Source organism: Nomascus leucogenys, chromosome 7b, assembly GCF_006542625.1.
Source record: "Nomascus leucogenys isolate Asia chromosome 7b, Asia_NLE_v1, whole genome shotgun sequence".
In the NCBI taxonomy this organism is placed as follows: Eukaryota; Metazoa; Chordata; class Mammalia; order Primates; family Hylobatidae; genus Nomascus; species Nomascus leucogenys.
This window is the reverse complement of record NC_044387.1, coordinates 51,242,707-51,258,227: the sequence shown is the minus strand read 5'-3', so window position 1 is coordinate 51,258,227 and position 15,521 is coordinate 51,242,707. Positions and strand designations below refer to the sequence as shown.

General features: G+C 52.9%; 1 protein-coding gene across 1 annotated transcript; it reads right to left on the bottom strand.

The window, feature by feature from the left end:
* Positions 1 to 2,630: 2,630 nt before the first annotated feature.
* On the bottom strand, positions 2,631 to 8,756 carry LOC115835996 (breakpoint cluster region protein-like). The gene is made up of 7 exons (XM_030815983.1): positions 8,644 to 8,756; positions 7,693 to 7,802; positions 6,301 to 6,443; positions 5,150 to 5,284; positions 4,104 to 4,209; positions 3,438 to 3,600; positions 2,631 to 2,720 (listed from the first exon to the last, which is right to left on the bottom strand). Exons 1-7 carry the CDS (start codon positions 8,719 to 8,721, stop codon positions 2,631 to 2,633), a joined length of 825 nt encoding a protein of 274 aa, XP_030671843.1. The 5' UTR covers positions 8,722 to 8,756.
* Positions 8,757 to 15,521: the final 6,765 nt, after the last annotated feature.

The window sequence follows — 15,521 nt, the reverse complement described above, 5'->3', positions numbered from 1 at the left end:
CCATCACTGCACCTGCCACATCCAGCACCACCCCACCGGCTCAGGGCTTCTTCCCAGCGGCGCTCATCATGAAATCAACATGCACGCAAGTCGTCTCAGGAAACTTTTTAATGAAAGTGTCAGCAGTTCTTTCCCCCACGGTGGTGTGTAGGTGGCTGAGCTCAGATTGCAGCTGCTAAGACACCAGCCACTTACCGAGAGAAAGCCAGGCTGCTTCAAACCCAGGGCCCGAGGCAAAAAAGCATCACTTCTGGTCGGGGAGTCTGGAAGCCATGCCTTGTGGGAGGTCACACTGGCATCTAGGCCTTTGCCTGCACTGCAGAAGGAGAGCCGGGTCCTCCTCCTGGAGAACGCCGCGTTCCCCAGCCCCGCACCGGCTTTGCCACCACACAGGCTTTCGAGCCAGGAGGCGGGTAAGACGTAGCTGTAGACCCAAAACAACCATCAGCCCTGGGGCCCTGCGGGAGAGGAGCACTTTTAGAACATGGAAAAGTGTGGTCATCCCATCATTGGACAGCACACAACCTACATAAATAAAAAGTCATAAGGGGAAGGAGGTTGGAGAGGGAACAAAAATTGGCACAGACATTGATAGACTGGATTCCAGTTTCAAGGTAACAGATGCACATCATGAGACCAGAGAAGACTGAGACAAGGGCTGGATTTGGCTTTTCTAAGCAACATGTGTTCCTGCGCAGGGCTGGATGGTCGCTGAGACAGAGATGGAAGCCAGGACAGGGGAGTCCACCGGGCCCAGATAGGTACAGAGAGCAGAGGATCCTGTTCTGTCCTCACCACCCACGAGGGTGACACTGCTTGTAAATGGTGGCTGTGCTCTCCCAGCAAGAAAAAAGCACAACTAAATCCACACTGCACACAGACGCAGACAGAAAGCCTTCAAGTGGCTCTGTTTTCTGCTCCCTGCCTCGCCAGGTCCACAAGCAGAGAGGAGTGTCAGGCGCATGGCCCCGCTGTCAGGCTCCCCAGTGAGCTGTGGGCTCAGCAGGAGCTGCCCACTGACACACAGGGGCACCCACTCCTCCCACCTTGGGAGCGGTCACCAGACAGAGCCGTACTGGGTGCTGGTGTCATCCAGGGACCCCACACACTTCCTTAAATGTGATCCTGCTTCCCTCTGGGCAGCTGCATCCTCTCCTCCTGCAGGACCGTCTGAAAACTTGGCTCTCAGTTTGCTCTCCCTTCTCTTCTCTGCCTGCCCCAAGCCCCTTTTTCTAAAACAGTGATGCAATGTTCATGGGGTTATTTCTTGAAAATACTTGGCAGCCTCCATGCTTCTGTTTTCTTTAGCCAGGTGCTCAGGAGGGTTTACAAAGAATGCCTGGGCTCCCCCGCAGGTGCCGGCAGATGGGGTAGCAAATGGTCCTGTGCCTCCACCTGCTCTGGGAGGGAGTCTCCTGTCTCTAGGCCTGGCCCCTTCCTAACCCTCCACGTATCCTGTTCTCCAGAGACCAGAACCCCCTCCTGAGAACAGTGAAGCCAGGCGCTTAGAGGAAGAGCAAATGCTGCCAGGACACGGATTGTCCATGGAATACATTCCAGCATCTTATTAGGTATCTGAATCTGTTAGGAAAAAAAAATTAGAAACTACATATAAAACTTAAAAATATTCAAGTATCAAAAGGTTATTTAGGATGAAAGTTTTAAAACAAGTCATCAGCAAGCTGCTACCACCAAGTGGAGACTTTTACAAAAGTTGAGCGAGTCCACTGAGCTGAGAGGACAGAAATGAAGTCACCTGTGCTGGGGCAGGGGCAGGGGCAGGGACACTTGGGGCAGGGAGTGTGTGGGCAGAGAAGCCAGAGAAGTCCAGGCCTGTGGAAGCCAAACAGGAGAGCGTGGGCCGGAAGGGCAGTCAGGAGCGGGGGACGAGGTCGCTCTCCCTGGAGAATGAACCCTGAAGTATGTAGCCTGGGATTCCCTCCCTGGGGGTCCTGTCCCCCGACATTTCACAGGCCTCCTGGAGCTGCCTTCCAACGAGGACAAACGCGGCAACAAAAGACCCATTTCTGCACAAAAATCCTTCTGGAAAGAAAAAGAAGAAAGGCAAGAATGGAGTCCAAATGCTCCCCAGTGCTGACTAAGCCTCTCCAACCCTGTTCTAAGTGGAGTGTGGTTTCTAAGTCAGGGAAATGGAAGAGGCCCCATCCACACAGGCCATGGCCCCACAGGATGAAGCAGCAGCGTTTATTCCAGATACAACAGTGAGGGAATCCGGTCACGTTCCCTTCTCCCCAGAGAGGGCGCATCTTGACATGTGATCCCGTAGAAATCTTTTAAACTCTGTAAGTTAAGTTCATAAAAACCACTCCTTTCACCCTGTCTCCCAGGGCCAGGCCTGGACTCCGAGATGAACTGGCTTGGGGGCGCCCTCGGGTGGCCACATAAAAAACCCACAGTCTGAGGCCAGCCTGGGGCTCTCAGACCTGGGCGGGATCTGCCCAGGCCACCTGTCCTTCTGCTTTGGGCCGCGGTCTCTTGGCAGATGGCCTGACACTTGGGGGGGGGCCCAAGGATGCCTCAGAAAATCTTGATTCCCACTCTACAGATGGCCTTGATTAGCCAGAGTTGTCCAGGCCGTCTGTCCGCCTCCAGGAGATGGACTGGGACCTTTAGACATTGGTGGAGAACAGGATGCTCTGTCTCTTGCTGTCCAGGGCAGGGATGGCCTCCAGCCACAGGAAGTACAGCAGCACCTGGACCTGCCCGGGCAGAGTGGGGAAGAGGAGAGTGGCTCAGAGGGGAGCTCACAGCTGCTGGTGGGAGGTCTTTGGGACCCAAGCCCCCAAGTCCACCTCAGGTGCTAGAAACCCCTGCTGGTGTCATGAACCCCTTACAGTGAGACGGGGGTGGGGTGGGGTCCTGACAAGGTATGACTTGTTGGGTGGGGGGGTTGTTTATTTTAGAGATGCACAGGGCCTTGCTCTGTCCCCCAGGCTGGAGTACAGTGGCTCCATCATAGGTCACTGCAGCCTCTAACTCCTGGGCTCAAGCAATCCTCCTGTGTCAGCCTCCCAGATACCTAGGATTACAGGTGTGTGCCACAATGCCTGGCTAATTTTTCTTTGTATTTTTTCTAGAGACGGGGTTTGCTACATTGCCCAGACTGGTCTCAAACACCTGGGTTCGGTTGTCCTGCCTCGGTCTCACAAAGTGCTGGGATTACAGGCATGAGCCACCACACCCGAACACTTGGGGTGGTTTTAAGCCCCCAGCAAGGTGCATCCGCAGGACCAGGAGGTGGACTGGGCATCCCCTATCACTCCCATCCATGCGAACCTAGGCAAGTCTCTCTCTCTGAATCTCAGCCACCACCACATACGATGCAAGTAGGAAGATGGGCAGGGCTGGGGGTGGGGCAGGCAGAGGCCACCTCTGTCAGGCTGGGGTGGCATGGGCTGGAGCCTGTCTTCCCATACCTGGGACGTGACCTCCAAGGACCAGCTGTCAGTCATTGTGATAGGCTGGCTTGGATTGGCAGGGAGCTTGCTCTCCTTCTCGGAAGGCTGGAGCAGCTTGGGGCCAAAGACAGTGGCGAGGTTGTGCAGGGACATCTTATTGACTGCCTCCTTCTCTGCCACCCTGTAGAAGACCAAAGCAGAGGGTGTCATTACAATGCCACCACCAGGAGAGAGGCAGAGGGGCTGTGCCATGCTGGAGTCTTCAGGGAGGGAGTGACCTCGACCCTGGCTGTGCTGCAAGCTGACTTCAGCCCTGGTACTTCTGGGTCTCAGTGGCCCAGGACTAGGGGTCAGCTCTGGGCTGGTGGGGAGGTCTTCATGATGTGGTTGGGAGGGAAGAGAGGGGTTCAAGTGCACTGCTGGCCATGGCCAAAGCTCTGAGCTCTTTGTTAAGGCCACAGTGCAGAGGGAGGAGGGTGGCAAAGAGAAGAGGCAGGGAGGAGGGTGGCAAAGAGGAGAGGCAGGGGCGGGGGTGGCAGTGGTGCTAGTCCTTAGAAGCAGTGAGTTACTGCAGACAGGGGTCAGGGGAAAAGGTCCTTGGTGCTGGGGGTCTGGTGGGAGCAGAGGGGCACCCGGCGGCCGGGAGACCTGGAGTCCTGGGCAGCCACAAGAGAGCTGAGCTACCTTTCCAGGTGGTCTAGAAGGAAAAGGAAGGTGAGCAGGTTGGCCCCCGGCAGGGATAGCAGCAGGTTGAGCATGCAGCTCTTCTTTGCAACCGGGTCTGAAAGAGCTGCAGGAGGCGGTGGGTTACTCCTCTGGGTTACAACAAGCCGGAGACCTCTCCCGAGGTGGTCACATGGAGCGCCCGGGACATGAGTCCTTGCGCAGTTTAGGCTCGTCACATCGTCACACCCACAGCGCTGGCCACCAGTGAGGACCGTGTGAGGGGCACCTGTGTGGGGTGTGAACCACCTGAACGCCTTTTCTCTACCTCACAGGGGTCAGCAGTACCCGGCAAACAGCAGCAGCAGGAGCCACTAGAGCAGCTGCTCATGGGCAGAGCTGCCCTTGGGCAACTCCTGCCACCACCCCCTCCCCAGGGGAGCCCAAGGCAGGGGAGGCTCGGCATGGAATGAAACAGGGAAGTGAGGGATACAAGGAGGTGGGAAGTGGGAGGCCCCAGCCCCACCAAGTATGCAGAGACCCCCTCGTCGTCCTGGACACCACAGGGGCACCTGCAGGCTGGGAGAGCAGGTCCTCTGTGCATGGGCCTGGGAGGCACACCTGCTCTAAGGGTGATGTGGAGGATACAGGCGCTGCACACACTACACCCACTTTAGACATCAGCCTCCAGGTTGACTAAGGGTCAGCCCAGGTTTGAACTTGTGCTTGACTGGGCCAGGACCCTTGGCTAGAGCACCTGAATGCCCTTGTTTAGCCCTGGTCTGTAGGAAGGACAGCAGACTTTAGGACCCTACAGCAGGGCAGTGCTGACCATTTCACCCTCTTGGTCTCCTTGAGGAATAGGGACGGGGAGCCCTCTGGGGATGGGCGAGGGCTTCCAGGACAGGCTCTGTTCTGGTCCCCTGCTTTTTGAGGTTGGGTTAAAACGCCAACCGTGGCAGAGGGGACACAGCTCAGGTTCCCACACCTCACTTTTCACAGCCTCCGAGGGCAGCAGTGCACATGGAGGAGATGTCTCCCACGAGGCCAAGGCCTCCAGTGCTCACTGATGCCCTCCGCGAAGTTGGGGTAGAACTCGTCAGTAAAGAGGGGCTCGGGCAGCTCACGGAAGTGCAGCTTCAGCGTGCCTGCGATGGTGTTCACGTCCATCTCGCTCATCATCACCGACACGTCCTTGTTATCTGGAAAGAGCACAGAAACGCAGCAGCCTCCTTGAGGATCCCGAGTGAGTCACCTGCCATCCCTGCCTTGGCTAAAGCACCATCCCTGCCACACTGACCACAGTGCGGGTCCCTCCCGGGCTTTGAGCAGCTCATCTGACTCCTCCCAAGAGCTGTGCCTGGTTCTGTGTCTGCAGAGTTGATGGGGGTGCGTGGGCATTCCTATTCCTGTCCTCTGGTTGGCCCGATGTGATGGCCGGGAGGAGGCCAGTGTGGCAGGACACAGTGCCTGCGTGGGGATTGGGTGGCTCTGCCCTGTGCATAGCAACCACCCCTGCACCAGTGTCTTCTGATAGCAGGAAGGCCATGGGAGAATCTGATTGGTTTCAGTGTTTGAACCTGTGTCTTCCTTTGGATCCAATTGTCCACTGGTACTTACCTCCCCACCACAGGCCAGGTCCATTCTGGGCCTGGGGTGCTGGGAATTCTAGGTGTCCTGGTCAGGGTCAGTGGTGTGTGCCCCAAAGAAGGGTCTGCAGGCACAAAATCCTGTTGCTTTGAAGACGCTGGGAAGGACCCTCTGGGGCCTCAGTGCCCTCCCCTGGCATTTGAGGCAGGTCCAGGTCCTTCATAGCCTGTGAGGGTTGTTGAGATGGAGGCAGAGATGCTGCAGCCCCAGCCTGAGCTGGATCCCATCAGTGCCCTCTGCCTGCCGCATCCTCACACAGGGCAGTGGACAGACCACACTGAGTCCTGGGCTTCCACCTTCTGTCCACCCCCAAGGCAGAAAGGCCAAGGCCCGGCAGAAGCCCCTGGTCCACCCCAGCAAGTGGCATGCGTGGCTAGGATGGTTTAAAAACTGGCTTCTACAGAGGCTTTTTCTACAACTCTTGTCTTCTCTTTTTTAAAAATAACAACACAGTAAATGAAGAAAAGACACAGAGAAGGATGTGACATGCCTGGGCCATGCAGCGCTCTGAGATCTCATCACGGACACCGCCGCCCACACCTCCGTTCTGTCCTCCCCAGGCCAACACTCACTGACGTCGCAGCTGCCTTCAGTGCCTGGATGTCCACGACCACTCCGGACATGCGGTAGATGCCCACCTCCTCCATGCCTCGGCGCTCGATCTCCTCCACGCACTGGCGCATGATGTAGGGCACCTTGGACCTCTCTCTCCTGTGGGAGGAGGGAATGTTCTCAGTGTCCTGACAGCCCTGCTTGGGCCACACACAGGAGACCTGCTTTGTGGATGTGGAGTGAGGATGGTGGTGAAGGTGCCCAGGTCTGGGGCTGCACACAGAGCCTTCTGCATGCCTGTCCTCCCTCTGCAAGCTCTGTCCTCATTGCATGTACTTTCTCAGGAACCTTTCAAGTGGCCAGAACCCCTGCAATCACACATGATCTTTGCGGAAGGTCAGGAGGCCTGTCTAAGTAAAGTCAGCACAGGAAGGGCATCTGAAGATTCCAGGCCTGGGGTTAGCAGCCTGTGCCCCCAGCTGGGAGATCAGACCCGGTGTTGGTCCTGCCACCCACGTGCTGTGTGAGAAGAGAATCCCCGACCCCTGCCCTGGGCCTGGGCCTTAACACACATCCGACGAATGAATGAAGGGTTGCCTCAGCACCAGTGCTCCAAGTCCTGCGATGCTAAGTGCTTTTCTCCTCTGAGTCTTAGCAATGGACAATTCCAATACCACCACACAGGACACTAGAGTAAGAATACTTCAAAGTTAGAACACAGTGCTGTGCAGAGGCCTTAACTTAGTTCTGTTTTGCAACTGGATTTAGGAGCACATCAAAGCTGCTTCTCAAGCACCCTCATTAGCAGGGCTTATTTGGGGGAACTGCTGATGGAGTCCTCGCTGCTCATGCCCAGAGCCCTCCCAGAGTGCTACACAAGTGGCTTCCATGCAGCTGGGGGTGGGGCATGGTGTTTAGACACAGAAAGGAGTCCAGGGTATGACTGATGGAGGCCCTGGCCCACGTGACCAGCAAGGTCAGGGGCCCAGCCGATTCCATCCTGGGGAAGCAAATGAATTCTCAGAGGAGGTGATCTGTGTCTGCAAGAACTGCTCTCAAACCAACAAACAGGCTTCTCTTGGCAACTGACTCTGACAAAGGGGCAGGGGTTACAACCATTCAGCAGGAAACTGGGACCGTGACAAATTCCAAGCAAGGGCAGAAAACCCTGCACTTGGGCAGTTCCTGGAGCCAGCCTACTGCTTCCAAGCAAGGCGGCAAGGACATTCTTGAGCTGGTTTGGAGGAAACACAGGAGGCAGCTGAACACACCAAGTGTTCCCTGGGGCCTGACCTCACCGTGCAGCGGCCACGCACAGAGAGGAGAGACCCACACATGCTCTTTTCTGCAGAAACAGCTGAAGGGACAGGCGCCCTCAGTGCATGAGCCCAAGCCCCTCCCCACTCACTTGGTGACCACAGCAATCTTGACTCCGAAGACCCCTGTCTGTTTTCGGGACGGCATCCTCTTCAAGCTGAACTCCCTGCTGTTGAACTTGACTGAGAGCTTTACTTCAATCTATAGTGGGGAGAAGGGGTACAGTCCTCTAATCCTTCTGGTCCTCATAGCCCAAGGTCCCAAGGGCCCCTGGGAGTTTCATCAAATATTTCCACCCCCCAAGGCATGCAGAGGTCTCAGCATGAGGTGGAGTCGCCCCTCGGGGAAGCCCCTAGTCTACTTCAGGAAGAGCCAGGATTGTCGAAGATGGTGTAAAGGACTGGCTTCTGCAGAACCATCTCCTAAATCCCTGTTGCTTCTCTTGGTTGCTTACTTTTTCTTAAGATATGGGATCTTGCAATGTTGCCCAGGCTGTAATCGAACTCTTGGGTTCCAGTGATTCTCCTGGCTCAGCCTCCAGAGTAGCTGAGATTATAGGTGTACCGTGACCAGCTTTCTCTTTCTTAGTAACAATTAAAAATTAAGTAGGAAAGACAGAATAATATAAGAAAAAGCCAAGAATCTCAAATATTAACATTTTACCATTTATACCCAGGCCTTTTTGGGTGTGTCATTAACTTTTAAGGTCTAAGCCTTTCTAGGGTACCTAAAGACAAATCAGGGGTCTCCATTTCTACGGGCAGCCCCCAGGTCCCCAAGTGGAGGCCCCACCTGTCCTGGTGGTGCCATGAGACCTTTGTTTGAGGAGGGATGCTCAGGGCCTGGCTGGCAACTGCATCCCAGCCAGTGAATGGATTCCCGTGCATGGTGATTCTGCTCTTCGGGGGCCCTCCCTCCTCCAGCCAGGCTCCCTCTCAGATGCCGCCTCAGGCTCAGCCACCTCTGACTGATTTGAAATGAACAGAGGCCACCCTATCCTTCTGAGGGAAGTGGGCACCAGGAGAGTCCCACAGACACATACCCCATTCATGGCGATGATGGTGCGCTGCCAGTCTCTGTCCTGCAGGGCCTGTGGGTCCAGCTGAAAGCAAGGAGTCATGATTGGCAGAGGCCCTGGGGTCTGTTCAGAGGCCCCACGGGGCAGCACCCACGCCCGCCACTTCTCCAGCCCTTAGTCAGAGGCAGAGCCTGACCGAGGCCAGCACCTCCATCCAGAGGCCGAGAGAGGTAGAGTAAGGAGGGCCTGCCGGACACCCCTGGAATCCAGGGCCCCACTGCTCCCAGAGCCCTGCTGCCTGGGGTCCCCACCCCCTCCTCCCTCTGCCCCTCCCAGTTGGGAGCTGATGTGCAGGCTGGCAGGCTCTCTCTATCCGGCTCCCATCACCACGGGTGCTATGTGGAGCTCAGTGAAAGGCGAGCTGTTCAGCAGCAACTTCAGTAACAACTCCTGGGGGCCTGGCATCCACAGCTGCTGTCTGGGGAACTGTGGAAACTGTTCTCCCCCTGCACCACGAACAGCTTGTGGCGGGAGGAGCCTGCAGGCCACACCAGTCCCATGGTTCAGAATCAGGCCCAGAAGGACCCAGAACCAAGCCCTAAATCAAGCAGCTGATGAGGGCGCCGGGAGGAAGCCCCTCTGTGACCCCTCTAACTTCTACCCCAGCCGGCACTATCCAGACGGCTAGCCTGCAGGAGCTCGTCCTTAATGTCACCCGAACACAGTCTGTGCTATGTTATGTGCAGGGTATATAACACCGTGACTGTCATGACCAAGCCACATGTCCCCCGTCCATGAATGCTGTTTCCCATTTTATGGGGAGCACAAGCTCTATGTCAGCGGTTCCTGGGTATGCCGAGACCACTGGCTGGGCTGGGTGAATGAGCAGTACCATCTTGTTAAAAATACACCTCCCTGGGTTCCACCTGCAGAGAACTGGACTCATAATCTGAGTGGGACCTGGGATTTGCACAACTAGAAACCCCAGGTAGTTCTGGAGTGAAGCCAGGTCACGGAGCCACCATCTGACTCCATAGAAGGTCACGGCATCTGACCTGTGTTTCCATCCCTTGATTCAGGTGATGGTTCATTTCAGCCACAAGGCAAGCTGCCTAAGAGCAGGGACCACACCTCATGATGTCTGCACACATTCACATGTGTGCACATACACATACACATGACGGTGCTGAGCACAGCGCCAGGCCTAGAGAGGGGCTGAGGACAGGCATCATTTCCGCTGCAAGGGACCCTAGAGGCCACAGCCACCTGAGCCTTCTGCAGGTGAAGTGGCCAGAAAATAAGGAGAAGCTCTGGAGCAGGTCAAGGAGCCCAGCCAGCTGCCCCTACTTCACAGGTGTGTGCACCTGGGCCTCCCTCCCTGCAGCTGCTCAGCACAAAGGTTCACCACAGGCACACCTGGGGGGTGACCCCTCCTCACATCCCCTTCTAGGTCCTACTGGTTAACGTTTCCCAAGGATCTGAAATGTGCAGCCAGAGTGGCACAGAGAAGCAAAGGGTGGCAGGACGTCTCCCACCAGGGGCTATGTGGTCACAGGCTGTCATTCTGCACTGGCCCTGAAGGTTGTCAGAGGCCACACTCCAGGCCTCAGGGACCCCACCCTGAGAAGCAGCATCTGTGAGCAGGGAGCAGTCAGTCAGAACCACACACAAAAAGGAATCTCTCAAGTGGCACTTTCCCCCAGAGTGAACCCTAAGCAGAGGCAGGAGAGGATAACATGAGGGATGCGGACAGGGTGCGCTTTCTCTGGAAAGGGAGAGTTTAATACCACTGCTGGGAGCTTTAAAAAACTGAAACCCTGCCTGTAATATCAGCACTTTGAAAGGCCGAAGCAGGAGGATCACTTGAGCCCATGAGTTTAAGACCAGCCTGGGCAATATAGTGAGACCTTGTCTGTATTTAAAAAAAAAAAAAATTAAAAAGGTAGCCAAGCATGGTGGCACATACCTGCAGTCCCAGCTGCTTGAGAGGCTGAGGTGGGAGCATTGCTCAAGCCTGGAAGGTGGAGACTGCTGTGAGCCAAGATCATGCCATTGCACTCCAGCCTGCGCAACAGAGCGAGAGACCCTGGCTCTAACTAACTAACCAAGTAACTGGAAACACAGAAACATGTTAAGCAGGAGACATTCTTCCCTTTCCTTCAAAGAACAGCCATCACTGGGCCCCTCTCCCCTTGAAAACTCAGAACTGGCAGATGCAGCTAACACGCAACCCAGAGTCCAGGTAAGAAAAGAAACAGAAAGAGAAGCTGTCCAGACATCAAGGCAGCTGCCCCTCTGAGCCCGCCTGGAACCACAGCCCACATGCCAGCCCATTAATAAGATAATAATGAAAACCACTCACGTCTAACAAGAGATTAGACATCCAGATAGAGGAGGCTCAAATATCCCCAAACAATGCAATGCAAAGGGTCTTTGCTGTGGCAAACTATAATCAGACTATTTAAAGTCAATGTGAAAATGCAGATTCTAAAACCACCAAGAGAAAAGGATCTAGTCACCTATAAAGCAAACCCCATGAGATGAAGAGCAGATTTCACAGCCCAGCAAATAGAAAACATGTGCTTAAAGGCATAGGAGGCAGAGAAGTACAGGGCTGGAGACAGGCAAGGCCAGCATTCCCCTCAAGGCGACCGCCAATCCTGAAAGAGGAGGCTGAGAGACAGAGCAGTGATTCTTTTTTTTTTTTTTTTTTTTTTTTTGAGACGGAGTCTTACTCTGTCACCCAGCCTGGAGTGCAGCGGCATGATCTCGGCTCACTGCAAGCTCCATCTCCTGGGCTCACGCCATTCTCCTGCCTCAGCCTCCTGAGTAGCTGGGACTACAGGCGCCTGCCACCACGCCCGGCTAATTTTTTGTATTTTTAGTAGAAACAGGGTTTCACCGTGTTAGCCAGGATGGTCTGGATCTCCTGATCTCATGATCTGCCCGCCTTGGCCTCCCAAAAATGCTGGGATTAGAGGTGTGAGCCACCATGCCCAGCTGATTCTTTTTTTAATTCTTCCTTTCTTTTTTTTTTTTTTTTTTTTTGCTTTTTATTTTGCTAACACAGGGTCGCCATTACTTTTAAAGGCAAAAACCGCAATTACTTTTGTACCAACCTAATATATTGCTCTGGCTGGTCTCAAATTCCTGGCCTGAAGCAATCCTCCTGCCTCAGTCTCCTGAGTAGCTGGGACTATAGGCGTGAGCCACCACACCTGGTCTAGAGCAGTGCTGTGGACCTGCTCATGTGGCTGAGGGAGGGGATGCCATAATGCCCCGCATGTGGGGTGCAGGTTTCTCACTCTAAGAGTCACAGTCAACCAGAAATAGAGCAGCCCTCAGGAGCACTGGATCCAGCTTCAAATCATCTCAGTCACTCAAATGCATAAAGGAGATCTCAGAATTTCAGACCCCTAGGCCTCAAATTATTTTATTTTTATTTATTTATCTGAGACAGCATCTCACTCTGCTGCCCAGGCTGGAGTGCAGTCTCAGGATCATGGCTCACTGCAGCCTCGATCACCCAGGCTCAAGTGAGCCTCCCACCTCAGCGTCCCAAACAGCTGGGACTACAGGCACACACCACCACACCCAGCTAATTTTTTATTTTTTGTAGAGATGGGGTTTCACCATGTTGCACAGGCTGATCTTGAACTCCTAGGCTCAAGCAATCTGCCCGCCTCAGCCTCCCAAAGTGATGGGATTACAAACATGAGCCATCATGCTGGGGCTCGAGATTATTTTTAAAAATTATTTCTGGCTGGGCGCAGTGGCTCACGCCTGTAATCCCAGCACTTTGGGAGGCTGAGGTGGGCAGATCACGAGGTCAGGAGTTTCAGACCAGCCTGACCAACATGGTGAAAACTCATCTCTACTAAAAATACAAAAATTAGCCAGGCGTGCTGGCACCTGCCTGTAATCCCAGCTACTTGAGAGGCTGAGGTAGGAAATTGAACCCTGGGATGCAGAGGTTGCAGTGAGCCGAGATCACGTCATTGCACTCCAGCTTGGGGAACAAAGCGAAACTCCATCTCAAAAAAAAAATTATTTGTAACAATTTGTATACACAACTTCCATTGCCAAATTAAAAACAACCAAGCAAACAAGGAAATAAGACACCAGGAGCAAAGCTCAAGAGAAAGCACAGACAACTTTTAAAAAGGCCCATAGGATCTCCAGATTATGAAATCGTCAGACCATGTACTTTAAGTACTTTATATGTATATCGAGGATATAAAGAAACAATTAAGAATTTCATCAGAAAACTGGCAACTATAAAAAATGGACGCACTAGGCGTGGTGACTCACGCCTGTAATCCCAGCACTTTGGAAGGCTGAGGTGGGTGGATCACCTGAGGTCAGAAGTTCAAGACCAGCCTGACCAATATGGTGAAACCTCATCTCTACTAAAATTACAAAAATTAGCCAGGCATGGTGGCATGTGGCTGTAGTCCCAGCTACTCGGGAGGCTGAGGCAGGAGAATTGCTTGAACTAGGAGGGGGAGCTTGCAGTGTGCCGAGATCGCACCACTCTACTCCAGCCTGGGCAACAGAGCAAGACTCTGTCTCAAAAAAAAAAAAATGGAGGCTGGGAGCGGTGGCTCAGGCCTATAATCCCAGCACTTTGGGAGACAGAGTTAGGCCAATCACATGAGGCCAGGAGTTCAAGACCAGCCTGGCCAACATGGCAAAACCCCATCTCTACTAAAAATACAAAAATGAGTTAGGCGTGGTGGTAATCCCACTTACTCGGGAGGCTGAGGCACAAGAATCGCTTGAACCTGGGAGGTGGAGGCTACAGTGAGTTGAGATTGCACCACTGAACTCCAGCCTGGGCAACAGATAGAGACTCAAAAAAAAAAGTCTCAAAAAAAAAATGGAATTAGGAACTCAATTTGAACAGCACACTAGACACAAACATAAAAAAAAATAGTGAACTGGTATTTATTTATTTATTTATTGAGACAGGGTCTCACTGTGTTGCCCAGGCTGGAGTGCAGTGGCATGATCTTGGCTCACTGCAACCTCCATCTCCCGGGTTCAAGCAATTCTCCTGCCTCAGCCTCCCAAGTAGCTGGGATTACAGGCACCCACCACCACGCCTGGCTAATTGGGAGATAGTTTGATACAAAATATACGAATTGAATTACAAAGAGAAAAATAGATAGAACATCCAGGAAATGGATTAAGAGACATGGGAGATACTTTAACAAGGCATAAGTCATGTGAAATTGGAGTCTCATAAGGAGAGTAGAGAGAGGATGGGGAAGATGTAACACTTGAAGAGATAAAGCTGAGAATTTTCTAAAATGGACAAAAAAGAATCAAGTCATAGAATGAAGAGCCACCTAAATGCATCAGTGTAAACTGCTCAAAACAAAGACAAAACTTTTCAAAGCAGCCAGAGGGAAAAAGATACTGCCTTCAGGCCGGGGTTGGGGGCTGGCTCATGCCTGTAATCCCAGCATTTGGGAGGCTGAGGCAGGTGGATCACCTGAAATGAGGAGTTTGGGATCACCCTGACCAACACGGCAAAAGTTCATCTCTATTAAAAATACAACAATTAGCCGGGTGTGATGGTGGACACCTGTAATCCAGCTACTTGGGAGGCTGAGGCAGAAGAATCACTTGAGCCCAGGAGGCAGAGGTTGCAGTGAGCTGAAATTGCACCACTGCACTCCAGCCTGGGCGACAGAGTGAGACTCCATCTCAAAAAACACAACAACATAAAAAGCCATTGCCTTCAAATGAGCAAAATTAGATTGAGAATTGGCTTCCCAATAAAAGCAGGAGAAATCAGATACAAGGGAATCATGTTTTCAAACTGAGGAAAGAAAATATCTGCCAACCTAGAATTCTATGCTCACTAACAATATCCTTCAAAAGCGAAAATGGCTGGGCATGGTGGCTCATGCCTGTAATCCCAGCACTTTGGAAGGCTGAGGCAGGTGGATCACCTGAGGTCAGAAGTTCGAGACCAGCCTGGCCAATGTGGTGAAACTCCACCTCTACCAAAATTACACAAATTAGCCAGATTTGGTGGGGGTGCCTGTAATCCCAGCTACTCAGGAGGCTGAGGCACAAGAATTGCTTGAACCCGAGAGGTGGAGGTTGCAGTGAGCCAAGATCTTGCCACTGCACTCCAGCCTGGGTGACAGAGCAAAACTCCATCTCAAAAAAAAACAGGCCAGGCATGGTGGCTTATGCCTATAATCCCAGCACTTTGGGAGGCCGAGGGGGGTGGATTGCCTGAAGTCAGAAGTTCAAGACCAGTCTGACCATCATAGGAAAACCCGGTCTCTACTACAAATACAAAAAAATTATCCGGGCATGGTGGCATGCACCTGAAATCCCAGCTACTTGGGAGACTGAGGCAGGGGAATTGCTTGAACCAGGGAGATGAAGGTTGCAGTGAGCCGAGATCACGCCACTGCACTCCAGCCTGGGCAACAGAGCGATACTCCATCTCAAAAAAATATATACAAAAATTAGCCAGGGGTGGTGGCTAACACCTGTAATCCCAACTACTTGGGAGGCTGAGACAGGAGAATCACCTGAACCCAGGAGGTAGAAGTTGCAGTGAGCTGAGATCCCACCACCGCACTCCAGCCTGGGCCACAGAGCAAGACTCGGTCTCAAAAAACAAACAAACAAAAAAGTGAAAGTGGAATATATATATGTGTGTGTGTGTATGTGTGTATATGTGTGTGTGTGTATATGTGTGTATATATATGGAATGTATATGTATATTTTGCCTATGACATAGCCCTCAGGAGATCCTTGACCATGTGCTGAAAGATATTTTTTCCCAAAGATATTTTGATAAATAAAAATAAAGGGTAACAGAAGAGGTAAACGTGTGGGTAAATCTAAATGAATGTTATTGGTATAAAATTACA